The 12,107-nt window shown below is 41.8% G+C and overlaps 1 protein-coding gene across 7 annotated transcripts in view; it reads left to right on the forward strand.

Moving 5' to 3' along the window:
* crebbpa (CREB binding lysine acetyltransferase a) overlaps positions 1–12,107 on the forward strand; it is a 47,984-nt gene that overhangs the window by 9,326 nt on the left and 26,551 nt on the right. For 5 of the 7 annotated variants that reach the window (XM_075463810.1, XM_075463811.1, XM_075463815.1 and 2 more), the window contains exons 2-4: positions 412–1,106; positions 8,528–8,795; positions 11,411–11,524. In XM_075463810.1, the coding sequence (XP_075319925.1) occupies positions 412–1,106; positions 8,528–8,795; positions 11,411–11,524 (1,077 nt within the window). Of the gene's footprint in view, positions 1–411; positions 1,111–5,026; positions 5,046–6,839; positions 6,997–8,527; positions 8,796–11,410; positions 11,525–12,107 lie in introns of all 7 variants that reach the window. The other 2 variants (XM_075463817.1, XM_075463812.1) reach the window with 2 other exon arrangements.

The raw sequence follows: 12,107 nt of genomic DNA on the forward strand, positions 1-12,107 counted from the left end.
AAATATTCCTCCCCCGCACAGCAGGATTCTCTCTGCTGTCACACTTACTTGTCAGCCAGTAGCGATGCTCTTATTATTGTGCTTTGTGCCGTTTGTCTGCTGCAGGAAAGACGCCACTGTGTACTAAGCAGTTAGCATGTTGACTTGTTAATGTCCCATAAACAAAAATGTTAGTGAACATTTTGATTGAGACAATGGTTCAGCTGTGGAGCAAAAGGATGTTTATTTCGTTTGTAGCACCTGCTGTTGATGCTTTAAATATAGAACAAATTGATGGATCGTGGGCAGATAGTACATTCCCTACTGACACACATTTTTTTTAAATCCTTCCACATAATATTTTTGGAGAAATTCAGTGTCACGTTGTCTAAAACCTAATGAAATTTACCTCGTGTTTCTTTCCTCTCATAGATCTTGGGTCTCTTCCCTGGGATGAGTTGGAGAATGACCTTCCAGATGAGCTGATACCTAATGGAGGTGATCTGAGTCTGATGGGTGGGATGCCTACAAACGGTGGAGCCGGTGGGCCTGGTGGCACCCAAGCATCTCTCGTCCCAGATGCAGCTGCCAAGCATAAGCAGCTCTCTGAGCTTCTTCGGCCCGGCAGCACCTCAAATATCACAGGTACAGGGCTTAACTCGGCTAGCCCTCAACCTGGCGGCATGGGGCCACAGCTGGGAGCACCGCTTGGCAAGAGTCCACTCGGCCAGGGTTCTCCCAACAACCACTCGTCCCCTAAGACCCAAAAAGCAGGAACACCAACTGGAGTTGCAGGACAGAACAGCAACAATAATACTGTAACTATGGGCTTGAACACAACAGGATTCAACCAAGCTATGATTAACAATAGCCAGGGCCATGCTGGACTCCTAGCTCAGGGCGGGCAGTCTCAGCCTGGACAGGTAATGAATGGTGGTCTCGTACCTGGAGCTGGAAGGGGACGGGGAGCTGGGGTAACGGGTATGCAATACCAAGGATCGACAATGCAGGGAACTGCACCAGGAGGAACTGGGAGTGCGTTGGCAGAGACACTTACCCAGGGAGGGCAACAGATGGGAGCTCATGCCACCCTTGGCGCAGCTCAGCAAGCAGGCAACGTGAACAAGGTGAGTCATGCTCCCACTCTTTTACATACAGTGTTTGTGCATGCATGCATGTGTTCAGCTGACAGGAAATTGAGGCACACACAGAATATGTCTCTTGTTATGATTTGTTATTTGCATAGAGATTTGGAGAGTGGGTGAGAACAGTTTTAACATTGGACACAAACTAAAGTGATTCATCTAAAAGACCGGTGACTTCTGGCAGATAAAACTTTATCAGCTTGTTGATGAGGTGTTCTTGTATCTCGGCTTGAATGTTGTCCCATTCTTCCTACGGTGCTTAATGAGTCAAAGCTGACATCTTAATCTGTCAAAATTATGTTGTTTATTATCCTCTGACAATTTCTAAAATAGTTTGAAGTCATACTTTGTCAATTCTGGACGACATTGTTGTGTGAGTTTGCACTTTTTATTTTGGGATGAAAAGTTATTACATTTATTTCAACATTAAGCCTCTTTTATGAGTCGTCTGCAATGTTTTAGAACCCCCCCCCGCTTTTTTGAATTTTACTGCTGTCTCCAGTATTTGCCTAATTTTGATTCATCTCAACCTGCTTCAGAATGGCAAGTCATATGCATGTCCAAAAAGTTCTGTAAAAGCACCATAAACGTCCGTTTTCAAAATCATCAACTCACCGGAGTGGTTACTGGTGTGCACTGGTAATCCATATCAAATTTCGTTGCGAAAAGATTCTTCTGTCGTGACATTTTGTACTGGATGTTCATTGATATTACTCCGCCACCGCTAAGAAAATAGTTCGAGCATGAACGAGCTGCCAAATAAAACACGACAGAAGCAACTTTTCGCAACGAAATTTAATATGGATTACCAGTGCACACCAGTAAGTTGATGATTTTGAAAACGGACGTTTATGGTGCTTTTACGGACCTTTTTGGACATGCATATGACTTGCCATTCTGAAGCAGGTTGAGATGAATCAAAATTAGGCAAATACCGTAGACAGCAGTAAAATTCAAAAAAGCGGTGAGGGGGGTTCTAAAACATTGCAGACGACTCATAAAAGAGGCTTAATGTTGAAAATACCGCAGTTCTCCTTTAATGAGTAATTGGTGAGTGGGGGGTGAGGATGGATGTTAAAAGTATCGAAAGTCTTTTAAGTCTTAAAAAACGCTCAAACCAAACCATTTTTTTAAAGGATTCCTGTCAAAGTAGTCTTGTTTTCATAGTTGCATTTCGATTTTCGAACTTTTTTTTTTTTTTTTTAATTTTTATTTTTTTTTTTTGCACCTTGCACGCTTTTGCTCACTTATTTGGGTCATCTTTAACTTGTGTGAAGTGGAGACAGTGTAGGAATCCCCTTGTCTAACCATGCTCTAACACACCTTTATTTGTCAGAAATGTCATGTGGTTCCTTTTTGGGTTGAACAACTGTCACCTGGCAGAAAAGAGGGAAAACATTTTATGGGCTTATTATGCATGACCATTGAACCAACTAAGAGAAGTGAACGTACATGGATTGGCAGAGCTTTGTTACATGAAAATGGCTGTGCACCAATAGCACTGAGATCCTGCTCACACCAGGTCGCTTCCTTGTTTTTTTGAGTGAAAAAACATTGTTTGAAAATCTGCACACTGCTGCTTTGGCTCCTTTATGCCCAGAGCTGAGGATTCTCTGACCAGTGAGTCGTAATAGTCTGCAGAGTTTTCATGTCACTTTTAAGTAAGACCTCCGCTCGCTGAGAAACTGAGCCAAAGCTGCCCGAGCTGAGATATAACAGATGCTGCTGCTCTTGAAGTAACCATCTCGTGTGGTTGGCCTGCATTTCGGATCCCTTATGGATATAGTTTTCTGAATTGTCTCTTCAGTCAGTGAGAAGATGTTTTTATCACATGGCAAATCCCATGGTAAGGGCACTATGATTGCCCTCTTTGAATTTCACGTGGGATCCTATTTATTTATGGAGGAACAGATGTTACAGATGGATGGCCTTAGGCTACCATTTCTATTTAAGAGTGTTAGACATTGGTTAACCTTTTAAAATATAAATCTATAAACCATGTTCTCGCACACACTGGCATTTGCCTTCAAGCTTACATCAGTTTTCCATCTGAAATAAGTACCCCTTCTTTTAGTGAATTGTCTTGAATTGAACATGGATTTTAAATTGAATTGTAATCTTAGGATCATCTGATGCTAGTGCTGTGCGACTATATGAATATACGAATATATGTCGTAGTGCGATATAAAAATGTCTACCGTACGATATAGCCCTCTATTATTTATATCGTTTTTTTTTTGTTTTTTTTAAATTAAAATTACATGTTGTTACACGTATGAACAATGAATGAAGGCTAAATGTAACTGCAGCAGCTCTACTACTTTGCGGTAGCATTTTTACGTCACCCGCAAAGACTCATTTACTGCAGTGCTAGGGGAGCATGCACGGATACAAACAACAACATGGCAGAGGCGAAGAGCTTGGCGGAGAGTACGATGTAAAACACAATGGAAACAGAACCCAGGGAGGAATTGGTGCCGAAAAGAGAGAACCGGAACTCCATAGTGTGGTTTTGGATTTAAATCAGACACCGACCAGACAACGGTAATTGGCTAAACAGGCCGCCAACAAGTTTTTACTAGCGATTCGAAAACGTCTAATCTGTTGTATCACTTAAAGACATGACATGAAGAACAGTACAGCGACAGCGGGAAGATGTGACAAACTACCTCAAAACCACAAACAAAGAAAAAAAACAAAACACCAAACAAGCCTGAACCAAAGGCATCCCCTATGACGAGCAGTCCCGCTGACACCGGGAAATCAGACGCCACTGCCATTCAAAAATTCAGAAATTGCCATTCATTTCATAAATATACAGTATAATTTTTTTTATCATTTTAAGTTAAAATAGTATTTCTGGATATATATCGTTATCAGGATATAAAATTTTCTTCATATCACACAGCGCTCTCTGATGCATAAAGATTCACAGCCCTACCTTTTGTTTGTGGGTTTTTAGGCTCAGCTGGTTTACTGGGATTATCATGTGACAGCTATAGTGGAGAAAATCGCATGTGCTGTGTGTTTAGCTGCTTTATTGTGCATAAATAGCAGGTTGTAAATCTCTTTCTTTTTCTTCTGAGCGTTGGTGTTGGCCAGAGGCTGCTGTCACTCCTTCCCACCACATGCCCCTTTTGTTCTTGTATTTGCAAGGCAGAAACTGAGGGCATGTTTCCCTCTTGCTTTCTCTGGTTTATTGGGCGGCTGCTTGCCCCTGTCAGTGACATGGGAAAAGACAAGTATTGTAAACAACTTAATCGTTTGAAATGACAGATGACTTTTGGGTGAAGAGGGCAGCCAGCTCAGCCAGAATTGTCAGCCTGGCAGCAGAGTGGTGAGGTGATTGTTGGCTTCTGTTCTGTCTGCCGACGTATGGAGTGTGCCGGGTGGGGACTGAATGGGAAGTGTAGTGGAAGGGGGTGTGTTTGTGTGTGTCCTCCCCCTCAGCTGTGTTGAAAGGCTGCCAGTGTCTGGTCGTCTCAGCTGGGTCTTTTTTAATCTGGTCTGTTGGAGCAGTGTCAACAGCCAGAGGGGATCCAGCCTGGTCTGGCATGGCATAGTCTGGTCTGGTTTCCTGCTCTGTGGATGAGAGGGCACCAGCAAGTTAATCAGTGTGTAAAGCAAGGCACTAACAAGGAAAGTCTTTCTTCTGGTGTAACACATCTAAATGTGTACTCATGTGTTTATAGAGGATGTGAAGCATGGGCGAACTCTTGTCTGAAATTCTGTAAAAGCAGTTTTAGATCAGTTTGTCTCACAGTCTCTTTATGTTAATGTTTGTTTACAGTAAAGGGCAAAACTCAAACAGGCATTTTCAAGTGGCTTCTTAATAATTTTCACAGCAATGCTATTGTTTTTGTTGTGATTATGTATATTTGCTTAACTTGTACAATATTTAGCAACTGGCTTGAATGGAGGAGGGAGAGAAGAAAAAGTCGTGATTGATTCCTTAGTGGAGAGTGGAAGTCTTGCATGCCAGAAGCTGGTGTCATATGGAGCTGTCATGGTGCCAGAACATCCCCGGGCTTATTGAGACAAAAGCAGGCACAATTATCCTGGCGCAGTTACAGTAGTTCTTCTCTTGGCAGAGGGTTTCTTGTAATGACAAATTGGCACTGGAGTGGCAGAACTTTTTGTTGGAACATTAGCCGCTTTCGGACAGACCGTTCTAAGAAAGTAGTTATCAGAACTACCCTCCTCGAATTTCGTTCTGATAACTAACCTTCCCCAGCGGAACTGTTTCAGTCTGCATTCGCACATGAGTCGGGACCTGATAGGGACTGATGCGTCGCGCGCAGTCTGCTTCAGTGACGTGTTAGCCGTTAGCCGTTTAGCGCTACATTCAAACACAAAACAAAACGGGAAAAGTAAGGAAAGTAGAAAAAACACCACCAAGAAGCTAATATGGAGAGCGGGGAGGCCATCGTGTTTATGGTCTGCATGATGGTGATATTAATCATGGACAATCACATCAGGCGTCTAATATGAGGCTAGAAGAGCTCACAGAGAGAGTCAGGAGACAATACTTTTTTATTTCATGAAGGAAGAAAGGAGAGCAGAGCGCTGCAGACAAATGAGACCAGTGTAAGTTTAACTTATTAAACACGCGCCTGTTCTGTCTGTGTTGTATGAGGAGACATTTCAGCCGTGATAGCATGACATGGGGCGTAGCTACCGACCACCACACACCTCCGTTAGATTAGTTCTATAGAACTATGAAAAGACCCGACCTCGGAGAAGGAGCTAAATAGTTATAGGAACTAAGGGAGAAAGCCCCGAGTTCCTGTATGTCCGAACACGGGAGAAAACGGCCCCGCGGATTAAAAGGTTATTAGAACTGCCAAAGGTTCCTACAGTCCGAAAGCGGCTATTGTTGCTGTAACTGGCAAACGGTGGGAAACGATTATGATCCCTTAGATTTGTTCAGTTCCAGTCAAAACTACGGACTCACTCCTTCAAAACGAATGCGTACGTGTGTCTAAACCTTAGACTTGTACTAGGGGAGCGCGATCTGACGATATAAAACCGTGACTGGCGAGGAAGAATGGAGAATCGCAGGCGATCTACCAAATTAGAGCAACCGTATAGATCGCCTTTCGGGTTGGATGAGGAAACCGCTAGCTCGTAAGCTAACTACGGTGCAAGAGAAAAGGGATGCACCGCGACCGTGACAAACATTACACAGTTGAAAAGTATTCCTTTAGGGCGCTCTGGTGATGGCAGTGCGTGACTGTGGCTGCAGTAAATGAACATGCAGCGTTGCTCATCTGTTGCTAAATGGCATCATGAGGTGGAGTCAAGTCGTCATCAGTGGTTCGTTTTTCTATTTCCGGTTGCTTCACTCTCACTGTGTCAGATCGATGTCATCAATTAGATTATTATTTTTCATCTTGAATTGGCTTACAGTTGAAGTACAATGTGTTGATTGCCAAATTCTTTCTTTTACTCCTTAGCTCTTCTGTGGTTCAGCATTTCGACTTAACTCTACTGTAATTGGTCTTTTTTTTTTTTTTTGGATGGAAGATCGTGATAAAAAATCGAAATCGTGATTTTGTGCAAAAAAAACGTGATACAACATTTTTTCCATATCGCCCACCACTGACTTGTACTGATGACAAGTTTTCATTTTAAATGTGTGAATACTGTCATCGAGCTGAATCTGGCCCCTCCGATATTAGGGCTATCTTAAACTCTATAATTACTCCTGTGTCTCACTTATGGGGCTCAATCTTATGGTCAAGGTTCTGTGCGACCGGGCCAGCAACTAAGCCCTCAGCAGCAGCTCCAGAACAAGGCTGCCCTTGCCAACAGCCTGTCTCAATTCCCTAATGAGCTCAAAGGGGCCGCTGTTACTAGCGTGCCAAATATGGTCAGTGCTTTTACACATGTTAACACATAAATACGCGGCGGTTCTCTCTTTCTGTCATTCCCTATATGGATTTTGCTCATAGTAGCTATCCACACTTGAACCTAGAGTTTATTTACTGTTACTATTGTAGGGTTGTCACAATAGTAGGATTTAAGACTTGGTACTGATAGCAGGACAAATACTTCCACTCAATACCACTTTTGATACCACAAAGAGAAAACCACCAAAAAAAGTTTTTTTTCTTTCTTTCTTTTTTTCCCCATCTTGACTGCTTTGCTGATAAATAAATAACTTGGTCATATACGAATGATAGAAATGACCAAATGTCTTTTTTTTTTCTTTTTTTATCTACAAATCTGTTGAAAAGTTTTTTGTTTGTTTGTTTTTTCCCCCCAAAAATAATATATTCCTTCATGTGAATACTAACCTTTGAATTAAACGTGTAGTTTGGCATTTCTGTTGGCTAGACTATCTGTTTTTTTTACCAAAGCATTTGTCAGTAACAAAGAGCTGCACTCATATTATATCGTTTCAGTAAGTTCAGCTTACTGTAACTGTAGGTAGAATTAGTGAATGGCACCTCGGTCAGATGTTATGAATTTTATTGTCATTTCAGTCACTTCTGAAGACCGATTGGTTCATTAATTCCTTATGACGTGCCTTTTGCAGACCCGTTGTAGTTCACCAGTGTAGTTTATGCATCATGCTGCTGTTGCTTTCAAGTGTCTTGTAGTTAAAGTTTGTGGTTTAGTCAGCAAACTATTTATATTTGCAAATGTTAGGCAACAGCGTGAGCAGTGCATGAAATTCACAGCACTCCTTCTTTGCAATACCAGAGAGCTTTGCTTACTGTTTCCACAACTCATCGTCATTGTCTTCGGACTGTGGTGTCACACGAGAGTCTGAATACTCATTTCTTTAAAAATTATTTGCCAAGACCTCAAAGTGTGACGCAAAGGAGAGGACAGGAGGCCACGAACAGGACGAGCACGAGTAGATCACGAGCCTCTCGGCTTTAATTGTCCCCACCTGTGGTTTTATAACTGTCAAACCGGCTGACGTTGGCTCCCCAGTCACTCACTCACTCACTCACTCACTCACACAGCACACATACAGATTCTCACCCCCTCCAAGTCTTTAGTTAGAAGTATAAAATGATTAAAACATAAAAAAAGATTTTTCAGTTATTTCTGATCACACAAAATTAGTCTTGCAAGTGTTGCTGTAGCTTTTACTGAAACTGGGTCTGGATATCTTTATATTGTGGTTCAGGGAAACCCTAAAGGCCACTGAATAAATATATAGGCTTATAGGCCATGTGTTTAGTATTATTAATCTTGTTATTTATATCCATGAAAGCTTTCAGCGTGAAGGTGATTCAATAAGTGACAGACTTTAGCATTCCTTTTTAAGACTTGTGCTATATTTGTGATGCCATTGTAAATAAATGAATATGTTAATGATAACCGTTTCCTCTCGACAACTTGACATTGACTTTTTGCTGCTTCCTGCTACTTTGCCATTCGCACAGCAGCTCCAGCAGCAGCCACAGCAGCAGGCAGCGATGCTCCCGTTGGCCGGCAGCGGAGGTGTGGCAGTGCCTTCGGCAGGCCCCACAGCCGACCCGGAGAAGCGCAAGCTGATCCAGCAGCAGCTGGTCCTGCTGCTCCATGCACACAAGTGCCAGCGACGAGAGCAGGCCAACGGGGAGGTGCGGGCCTGCTCCCTGCCTCACTGCCGCACCATGAAGAACGTCCTCAACCACATGACGCACTGCCAGGCTGGCAAATCCTGCCAGGGTGAGTTTTAGCACACTTGAACTATCAGGAAAGGATCACTTGTAATTTGTTCATTTTATTTAAAGGCCATCAAAAGTCAATGCAAGCAGATCAGTCCGTCGTCTTTTTAGTCAAACAACTGTCTTCTGTAGAGAAATTCTCTGTGACTTCAGCATCTGAATGAGCCACCGCATCGACAGACAGTTGAGGCCTTTACCTGGGCTATGCTATGGCTGCAGAGCTCTGGTATAGCTGTTTCTGGAAGGTGACGTGTGCAATGTGAGTCCAAGGTCTTCAACAGCTGGAGAAACCCGTGGTCCTCGATGAGCTAAGAAGTCCATAGATCTATGAAAAGTTACCACAGATTTGGTGGTTCTGTCTCAGAGTTGGAGGACAAAGTTGAAAGTGCATCATTAGTTCTTGGCTGAATTGTGAAGCTGCCCGTGTTCCATGAAGTCAGAGATATGCGGTCTGGGTGAAAACAGTTAATGTGGTTCCTCATTTTAGTTGTTTTACCAAAGTATATAATTGCTGTGATGTGAATTTGACACAACTTGTGCCTTTTGCGTTTGTATCTAGTTGACATTTTCTGGCTAGTGCTGAAAATCCAAAGTGTTTTCCAAATGTCTGCTTTCAGAACACTTGCATCACACCTCAGTAACATTAGCATTACACTGTTTCTGCTTCGGCTTTTTCTGACAGTTGAAAAAAGTTTAACGACCACAGACTGTGTTGTGACGACGTGACTGGACAACTTTATCAATCCCCCATGGCTGGAAAAGTAAATGATGATATACTAGAATCTTGTGTATAGACGGCAAAGTGTCGATTTTCTCACTGCAAGTTTTCCACCTCCTCCTTGCAACCATCGGGTAGTTCTGGCAACTGAACGTAAAGTTACTTTGGTTTTCCCTAAAGGTCACTAGAGTTGTGAGTGTGTGTATATATATATATATATATATATATATATATATATATATATTTTGTGGAGAATTAAAATCTTGCCAAGTTGGCAACAGTATTGAAGTTGTTAGCGAGTCTGCAGCCCAGCTGGTTTCCTCACAGCCCAAAGAGTTGGGTCAGGGCTGCGCATTAAACACAACAGAGATACAGACTTTGGCATGGCTTTACAGAGGAACACCAGACAAGCAGTATAAACGTTATCTCACATAAAATTACATTTGGGAAGAAAAAAAAGATAAATCCATATATTCCATCGATTGGTTCCAACAAACCAGGAACCAGAGGAACTGCAACAACTCTGTTGTTTCCTCTCCTTTTCTGTGACTGCCCCGGCATTCCTGTGATGAAAACTTTCCTTCAAGCTTCTCTCATGTAAATTTGGCTCTATTTCTGCTGCTTATGGGCTTGAATGCAAAAGTTGAATTACAAATCAAACACAAACGATGCCAAAGTCCCCTCTAAATCAAATTTATCTATCCTAACCATTGTCAAAAAATGTATTTTATTTACTTTTATTTGCTATTTTTTGTTTTGTTTTTAAAAACTTTATGACCTGTTCTGCACTCGGACGTGTGATATTTTTTTTTTACAAACAATAAAAGACCTCCTTAAATTTGAGCAGATCTCTTGTGGAATGGATGCTGCCCACCATTTTATTTTACAGGAAATGTGTAAATCTGCTGAAGAAAACTGCACTTTGTGAACTGTTTCATGGGAATGTCAAACGTGAGGAAGCCTGTCCCTCTGCTTTCTGCATGCTCGTTCGTTTCTTTCTTTTGGTTTTGGAGAATTGTGTTCTCCACAACACAGTTCTCTCTAACATAATAACCTCTTTGACTCTGTGCCAGTAGCTTTGGCTTCATTTCAATGATAATGAATTTAAATTGTGCTTATTTAAACATAATCCTTGAAGTTTGAGGCCACGTAGTTCTTGTATTGGCGGCCGTTTTAACATGTGCCAGGTTGCTATCATAGTTGATTTTTTTTTTGTTTGTTTGTTTGATAAGCTGCTTCTATATATATTCCAGGCCACAAATTAAATTAGTTGCCCTCTTAGAAATCTGCTAAGAGTACGTTTCCACTGCGCCAATCCTACAGCTTTTAACAGTGAAATCTGTGCCTCTCCTTTGAACTTTGAGTTAAACGCTCTTTCTTTCCACTTAGTTTAGAGGGTTTTGTGTGTGTGTGTGTGTGTGTGTGTGTATAATTTTTGTCTGTCTGTGCAGTTTTCAGCTTGGTTAAGAAAAACAAACTTTCCCAGGAAACTCATATTTCTGAAAATTGTGTGTTAATGTTTGTTGGGCAATTGGGCAAAATTGCTGAAACCAGTAAAAACAATTCCCTAAAACAACAAGTCGGTCACTCTCGGTTGCATCTTTTGTGCAGTCGTGATGAAGTGAGGAAATGTGCCTCTAAGTCATTCAAAGAGTATTTCACACATAGACCCACAAATGTTTGGATAACGACAAAGGGTGAATGCTGCGAGAGGCAACACAGGTGGAGAATATGTGGAACAAAATTCATCTCATGAATATTTGTAGGGTAAACATGACCACCACAGGGATGTTCTGCATCTTTTGTGCTGTGCATTTAGTGACAACCAAATAAGGTGATGAGATTTTTTTTTTTAAAGTGTTTCTTTCCTCCTCTTTTTTTTTTTTTTTGCTTTTCAGTGGCTCACTGTGCGTCGTCCAGACAGATCATCTCCCACTGGAAAAATTGTACTCGACATGACTGTCCCGTCTGCTTGCCGCTGAAGAACGCTAGCGATAAGCGCACCCAGCAGCGTGAGTAGCAACGTAACCATTGTCCCGTTTTTTTTATCAAGGCTGCTGTCCATCATGACAGTTATGGAAATATATTTGCTCTTATGAATCCTGCAAAGTGTCGTCATGTTTAACTCTCCATTCAGAATGAGTCAAGCAGCTTATTTCTAGTTGCTCCTTAAAGGAACATTCCACCAGTGGAGACATGAATATGTATTGAAAGTGGGCCATATATGTAGTAGAATAGTAGCATAAATTTTTAATTTGGTGCCTTCTTGACCGAGAAAAGGCAGAAAATGACTTTTGTGCTTGTGGATTAAAGACAACAATCCCCATAGTGCATTGCAATGCTCAAGATCCGCAGGCCACTCCCCCGAGAGTGTAGTAGCTCCTCCACCCGACTCTACGCTACATGGAAATCATGTCACTGCCTTACCTGTTTGCACTTCCATCGAGCACCTTACTGTATACTCAATCACAGGGTCAATACCTCTTTTTTTAATAGTGTGGATAATGTTGTTTGTGTGTCTTTATGTTCATGAGAATTCTTATTTTGTGAATGAAAAAACAAAATGTCACTCCTTCTCTCCTGTCTGCCTTCAAC

This window comes from Odontesthes bonariensis, chromosome 4 (assembly GCF_027942865.1).
Source record: "Odontesthes bonariensis isolate fOdoBon6 chromosome 4, fOdoBon6.hap1, whole genome shotgun sequence".
Lineage (NCBI taxonomy): Eukaryota > Metazoa > Chordata > Actinopteri > Atheriniformes > Atherinopsidae > Odontesthes > Odontesthes bonariensis.